Source organism: Arachis ipaensis, chromosome B5 (genome assembly GCF_059453495.1).
Source record: "Arachis ipaensis isolate K30076 ecotype BB chromosome B5, ASM5945349v1, whole genome shotgun sequence".
In the NCBI taxonomy this organism is placed as follows: Eukaryota; Viridiplantae; Streptophyta; class Magnoliopsida; order Fabales; family Fabaceae; genus Arachis; species Arachis ipaensis.
The window spans coordinates 143,564,557-143,571,785 of NC_142440.1; the positions used below are offsets into that span (position 1 = coordinate 143,564,557).

Sequence of the window (7,229 nt, forward strand, 5' to 3'; positions counted from 1 at the left end):
AATTAACAAATTCTGCAAAAAATTTACTTTTCATGTTCAATTTGTCTTTCAGGTAACTTTAATTTTCTTGTCAAATTTACATTCCAGCATTTTTAATTTCCATGTCGAAAGTCCTTCGATTCAGTCGAAGGCATTTTAATTGCTTTGTTTAAATTCAATGCAAACCATTTCGATTTTAGTCAATTTTACTTTCAAAATATTTATCTTTCATTCCTTCAGTTTTTTCTTTTAATTCCTGTCTAATTTGAGGAACTTTGTTGCACTTCTAAAAAACTAATGCTCACAAAAAAGAGGAGTAGGTTTCGCTCCCAGACCATTAGAATCGAACCACCATCGATTTGCTAAAAATCGACAAAACAAATTGGCACGCCTGGTGGGACAGTTTTAAATCAAAGTGTGTCAAATGATTTTGGTATTACTTGGTGTATGCAATTAAGAAGTGGAAGGATTGTTCACATGACTGATGAAGTGTCGAATGTGAATGGTGGTTCGTCCACTAATGATAGTGCACCGATAACTGTACAACCTTCGGACGTTACTTCACATTCCGAAGGGATGGTTATTAGTGAAGGTGTGGCGGTTACAAATGTACAGGCTGGAAACAATGGACGTAATACTCGTCTACGTGGTAATCCACCACCTATTTCATCCCAAGTAACTACTAGTTGGCCTCCTTATGGCCTTCCTCCTGGCTATACTCCACCAGTGAGTGGCTTTGTTCCTCCGACTCGATTCGGAGGTGTGAATAGAGTAAACAATGCTCAAAATTCACAACAGCATTCTGAGTATTCTCGTGATTATAATGTGGGTTCTACATCGAATGCTTTTAATTCAATAGCAGCATTTCGGTAACATGTAGAAGAAAGCCATCATGACTTGGTCAATTTATTGACCCAACGAATGACTACAATTATAAATCCTATGATGGTTGATCACGAATCAAAATTTGATCGTCTTACAAGGCAATTCGAGCGAATTACTCGAATCGTTGATTATGATGAAGGAGAAAGGCAGAATGTCAGAGGAAATAATTAGGGTTTTGAAAACCCATTTCCAAATGAGAATGATATTTTTAGAAACAGAAAAATCCTTAGTTAATTCCTCGTGGTCAAAATGTAGATGATGTTCTGGCTCGATATGCATTAATCAAGTCAGTGAATATTATCAGGTTACCAGAATTGTGGAAGATGTTCTTAATAGGGTTGGATTCAATATAGGAATCATGAATCAACCCCACTTTGTGTCAACTTTTTCTCATAATGTTCAAATGGCTGAAGTGCCAAGGGGAGTGAAAAATCCTAAAATAATTACAAAGTTTACAGGAGAAGTTGGAGAATCGACTACTGAACATGTTGCTCGATATTTGGTCGAGATTGGAAATTTAGCCAATGATGAAAGTTTAAAAATGAAGTTTTTTTCCTTCTTCGTTAACGAAGAATGCATTTACTTGGCTTTCGAATCTTAGACCAAATTCGATAATATGGGCTCAGTTAGAAACTGCCTTTCATGCCCAGTTTTATCGAGGAGAATTGAATGTGACAGTTACTGACTTAGTAGTTTTGGAACGAAAAGATGGTGAGAACATTGACGATTATATGATTCGTTTCAAAAATGCTAGAAGTCGTTGTTATGTATCACTACCTGAAAGTGAAGTAGTAAAGATAGCAGTTATGGGATTAGGATTTTATATGCGTCGAAAATTACTCAATGTGCATATTCCTGACTTGGCTCGTTTGGCTGAAAGAGTTCGCCAGGAAGAAATTTTGAAGAAAGAAAAAGAGATGTATAAAAGCGAAAGGAGGTTGAAAAGTAAAACATTTTCTCGAAAGAAAAAAGTTGCGTACGTGGCCATGGAATCCTCTGAGGAGGAGTCCAATTTAGAGGTGGAGGTTGATTTGGCTGAACTCAAGAAAGATCTTCCTTATGTGTGTTCTTTACTTAAGAAGCTCCCTAGTAGTGAAAAGTCGAATGATTCAAAACTGAAAAGTAGAAAGAGATACAGCTTTGATATTTCGAAATCTGATCAGATTTTTTATGTGTTGCTTAAAGATAAATAGTTAATTTTACCAGAAGGCAGAACTTTGCTTTCGGTGAAAGATTTGAAAGGAAAACCTTATTGTAAGTTTCACCAAGCAACTAGTCATTCGACTAACAATTGTATTCGTTTCAGGGATTTAATACAAGAAGCCATCATGGAAGGATGATTGAAGTTTGATGATGGTAAAAAAGAGATGAAAGTTGATTCTGATCCTTTTGATTCTGAAGCTAGTTTTGCTGAGCCATATTTGGGTGTGATTGAAGTTCAAATGTCTTATGACTTCGATATGTCTTTGGGGGATTTCGAATCGAATGTTCGTGCTGTCTACCCCGGTGTAGGGGATGGGTTGTTGGAGCTTTTGATGTAGTAGAAACTCAAGGATCGAGACGTATCTCTGTGTCTCCAATGCAATGCAGTATTCAATGTTGAGGCTACAACAATTTTTGAAAAAGAAAGAATGAAGAAAGAACTGGCTCATCGAGAAGAGCAGGCTCGTCAAAAGCATCCTATTCGATGGGTAGAGGGGCAAAGTTCTGGTGGCCCTCAGAAAAGTACTTCTGCGCCTATAAGCCGCTCTCAGGCTCTAGGTGTACAATGGATTCGAAATTGTCAAGAATTTCAGAACAAAGATGTTCATTACAGACGTAACCCATAATGGGGGCATAGGGGTCCTCCTCGAGGACGTTATCCCTATTTCCACGGCCTAGCCAGGGGGTACCCACGAGGCAGAGGTCGAAGAGGACAACATCCACCTAAAGTATCTTATGTTGATAAGGGCAAGGGGGCAACACCGTCTGTGCATTCTCGAATAGTCTTTCCGACTGATGGAGAGACATATCCGAAAGGAATTCCGTCTCCTGTGAAATTTGATAAGGGCAAAGCAATGATTAGCATTCCAATCGTTGATAAAGACAAGGGTACTGAGTTGGATGAAGAATACTTTGAAGAAGGAGACGAGGAAATGGTTGGTACCATTTCGATTATTCCAAATGAGTACTTGGGAGAATATGAAGGTGATCCTGAGGATGATTATGACATGGAAGATGAGGAAGCCTTCTCGTTCATTCGATATGAAGATGAACCAGGTTATTTTTGAAGGCTTTCTGAGAAACAAAAATTCCATCTGTGCCCATTTCACATTACTGCAACTATGAGTAGGATTAAAGTAAACAAAGTTTTAATAGATGGAGGAGCAAGTATAAGCTTGTTGCCTGAAAAGATGCTGATGAACGTAGGCAAGCATCCTGATGATTTGATCCCAACCAATATTTCAGTGACGGATTTAGTAGTGCATCAACCCCCTGCTAAAGGGTTAGTTACTCTCGGGGTAAAGGTTGGATCTTCTGATCGAAATACCATCTTTGTGGTGGTGTCTTCAAAGGCAAATTATAATGCTTTGCTGGGTCGTGATTGGATTCATAGAGTTGGGACTGTACTATCTACTGTGCATCAGAGCGTCATTCTTTGGACAGATGTTGGAATACCGGAAGTAGTTAAGGCTGATTCGAATTTATATGTTGAACAATTGCATGTCGATTTTAAGATGTATAGTCCAAAACTAAAGCCTTTAAATGTTGACAGGGTACTTAATTCTTACAATTGTGAAGGGTGTTACCTGACTTCAGAGGGTCTATGTGTGAAGCTTCGTTACCCACAACTTAGCATCCCTCCAACTGGGTGGGATAGTTCAACATAAGAGATGATTTGAGGATGCTCTTCGATGGCAAGTGAACAAGACGTCTCGAATTATCTGGTAACTTTAAATAAATATTTAAGTAATTTCTTTTCAGTAGAAAATAAAGGTGATTCTTCTGATGAAGTTGAATCATTTAGTAATGTAATTTTTTCTTCTTCTCATACTAAAGATTCGATCTCGTCAATCGAATTTAGTCATGGTTTAAGCTCTTCTTATTTACATAATTCTAATGATATTATTAGTCAAACTACTATTGAGATAGCAGAATTTCATTGTATTAAAAATGAAGATGTTGTTAATCCAGCAAATAATCTAATTCATTTTAATCCTAATGAATCAGTTGATTTATCTTTTGATTGCATCTATGATTTAGAACCTTTGAGTTTTGAAAAATACTCAGTAAAAGATGATGAACATGTAAAAGGGTTCGAATCACAAGACCCCTTAGAAGAAGTTAATTTAGGATCTATTGATGATGTTAGAATTACTTATATGTGTAAAGGTCTTGCGGCCCCATTTCAAACTGAATTATAACATCTTCTACATGAGTTTAGAGATTGTTTTGCTTTGGATTATCATGAAATGCCTGGTCTCGATCGTTCTCTTGTGAAACATCGATTAGCGCTGAAACCAGACGCTCGACCTGTAAAGCAAGCGCCTCAACAATTTGCTCCTGAAATTAATCAAAAGATTAAAGAAGATATTGAACGCTTGATTAAAGCAAAATTCATTTGAACCGCTCATTATGTTGAATGATTTCAAATATTGTGCCCGTGATGAAAAAGAATGAAAAGTTAAGAGTGTGTATTGATTTTAGAGATTTGAATAATGCCACTCCGAAAGATAAGTATTTTATGCCTATAGCAGATATGTTAATTGAATCTGCTGCAGGGAATGAAATTCTAAGTTTTATGGATGGTTATTTAGGATATAACCAGATCTTCATTGCTGAAGATGATGTGTCCAAAACTGCTTTTCGATGTCATGGGGCGTTGGGTACTTATGAGTGGGTAGTTATGCCATTCGGTCTGAAAAATGCTGGTGCAATATACCAATGTGCTATCAATACCATTAACGATGTTATGGTTAAGTCGAATTCGGCAACTCAACACATCGATCATTTGAGAAGAGCATTTATTACTATGCGGAAGAAAGGATTAAAAATGAATCCTTTAAAATATGCGTTTGGTGTGTCAGCAGTAGGGGTGAAAACAGGTCACGCCAGGTCAGGCTTTGCTCTTAACAGGCCTGGCCTGTCATGTAGTTGATTGGCCTGAGCTTGGCCTACAGCCTGCTATAGGTTTTTTTCAAAGTACTAAGTATGACCTGTTATTCAGCCTGGCCTGTCCTGAAGCCTGTTAAAAGGCCTACTAAATTTTTTTTTTACAAAAATAAAAATATTATTTTAAAAAATATTTTTTAATAAACATATTTATATGTAAAATGTCATATTTAATTTTTATAAGAATTTTTAAACTTTAAAGTATTTAAAATATACAAAATTATTTATAATTAAATATAATAAATTTAAAATATCTCATAATTTTATTAATAATAAAAAATTATTTATATATGTAATTATGTATTAAAAGGCCCAGGCAGGCCTGACGGGTCAATAAGGCTAATTAGTGAGCCTGGGCCTGGCCTATTAACATAATAAGGCTTTTATAAGAGCCTGAGTCTGTGCCTATTTTATAACAGGCCAAGCCAAATACAGGCCAGGCTACAGGCTCCTGGCAAGCCGCCTGGCCTTTTTCCACCCCTAGTCAGCAGGGAATTTCTTAGGATTTGTTGTCCACAAAAAAGGGATTGCTATCGATAGGAATAAGCTGATGCAATCCAGGCATTATCCCCTCCTAAGTCGAAAAAAGAAGTACAATCTTTTCTTGGAAAGGTTAATTATCTTCAAAGGTTCATATCGAATCTTTCAGGTCGAACTCGAATATTTTCACCTTTAGTAAAACTAAAAAATGAATCACAGTTTGAATGGACGGGAGAATATCAAGAAGCTTTCGAGTCAATTAAAGCTTATTTGTCCAAAGCGCCAATAATGGTAAATGCTCACCCTCATGAACCTTTGAAACTATATATTGCTGTATATGGGAACACGATTGGGTGTACGTTGGCTCAGGATGATGAGAATGGCCACAAACGAGCTGTTTATTACCTTAGTTGAGTTTTAACTGATATCGAGACAAGGTATTCACCTATTGAAAAGTTATGCTTGTCTTTGTATTAGGCTTGCACAAAGTTAAAGTGTTATATGGTTTGGAAACCTGTGAAAATCATTGCACAAACTGACCTCGTTAAATATATGTTGACTTATCTGATGTTGTGAGGTCGACTAGGGAAATGGATGTTGGCATTAACAGAGTTCGACTTACAATATGTTTCAACCAAGGCTGTGAAAGAACATGTCATAGCAGATTTTCTAGTTGATCATTCAAATAATCTGAATTACCAGGGGACAAATATAGTTGATGTCTGTGTCGACTATTGGAAGTTGTATTTTGATGGTTCGAAGCATAAAGATGGTGCATGAGTGGGAATTTTAATTATCTCACTAGAGGGAATTCCGTCGGAATTTTTGTTTGAGTTAAAATATTCTTGCTCGAATAATGTGGTTGAATATAAAGCTTTAATTTTGAGCCTTGAAATTTTGATTAAAAAAAAGGGACTTTAGAAGTTCAAATCCTTGGGGATTCTTAGTTAGTTTTGAAACAGTTGTCGAAAGAGTTCAAATGTAACAATGAGAAGTTACAAAAATATTTAGCAACGGCATGGGAATTTTTAACTTCCTTTCGAAAGGTTTCATTATTCCATATTCTGAGAATTTAGAATGAAATTGCTAATGAGTTGGCTTAGATTACTTTGAGATATAAAATAGGCCCAGAAACACTAAGAAAATTGGCAAAAATTCGCCAAATATTAGTGCCAGTGGATGAAAGAGAAGCGTTGTATTTGGATGAATGGAAAGATAATGATTGGAGGAAACCTATCACCAAATATTTAAAGAATCCCAGCATTCAAGTGGATAGAAAGATAAAGTTGAAAACAATAAATTTTGTATTAATGGTTGATGAGTTATACAAGAAAAGAATCGATGAAAGTCTGTCGAGATGTTTAAGTCAAGCTGATAAAGACATTACTTTAGGAGAAGTCCATAGAGGTATATGTGGTGCCCATCAGGCCAGGATAAAAATAAAATGGGTTTTACATCAAAATCATGTTTATTGGCCTTCGATGGTTAAAGATTGCATTGATTACGCAAAGGTGTGTCAAGAGTGTCAATGCCAAGGAGTGGTGCAACAAATCCCAGCATCTGAGTTGCATTTGATCATTAATCCATGGCTATTTCGAGGTTGGACTTTAGACCTAATTGGGTTGATAAACCCTCCTTCGTCGAAGAATCATAAATTTATCTTGGTGGCCGTAGATTATTTCACAAAGTGGGTCGAAGCTGTTCCTCTGATAGAGGCTGGGCAAAATGAAGTG

General features: G+C 36.5%; 1 protein-coding gene across 1 annotated transcript; it reads left to right on the forward strand.

Annotated features, from left to right (window-relative positions):
- Positions 1-900: 900 nt before the first annotated feature.
- Positions 901-2,057, forward strand: LOC107641180 (uncharacterized). The gene is made up of 3 exons (XM_088487362.1): positions 901-1,017; positions 1,169-1,351; positions 1,437-2,057. Exons 1-3 carry the CDS (start codon positions 901-903, stop codon positions 2,055-2,057), a joined length of 921 nt encoding a protein of 306 aa, XP_088343488.1.
- Positions 2,058-7,229: the final 5,172 nt, after the last annotated feature.

Bases quoted from the DNA above. Each gene is read 5' to 3' on its own strand.
- LOC107641180 (XM_088487362.1), top strand. From the start codon at position 901: ATGACTACAATTATAAATCCTATGATGGTTGATCACGAATCAAAATTT. The intron at 1,018-1,168 runs GTCAGAGGAAAT...GAATATTATCAG, and splicing joins ATGAAGGAGAAAGGCAGAAT to GTTACCAGAATTGTGGAAGA. The intron at 1,352-1,436 runs GTTGCTCGATAT...TCGTTAACGAAG, and splicing joins GAGAATCGACTACTGAACAT to AATGCATTTACTTGGCTTTC.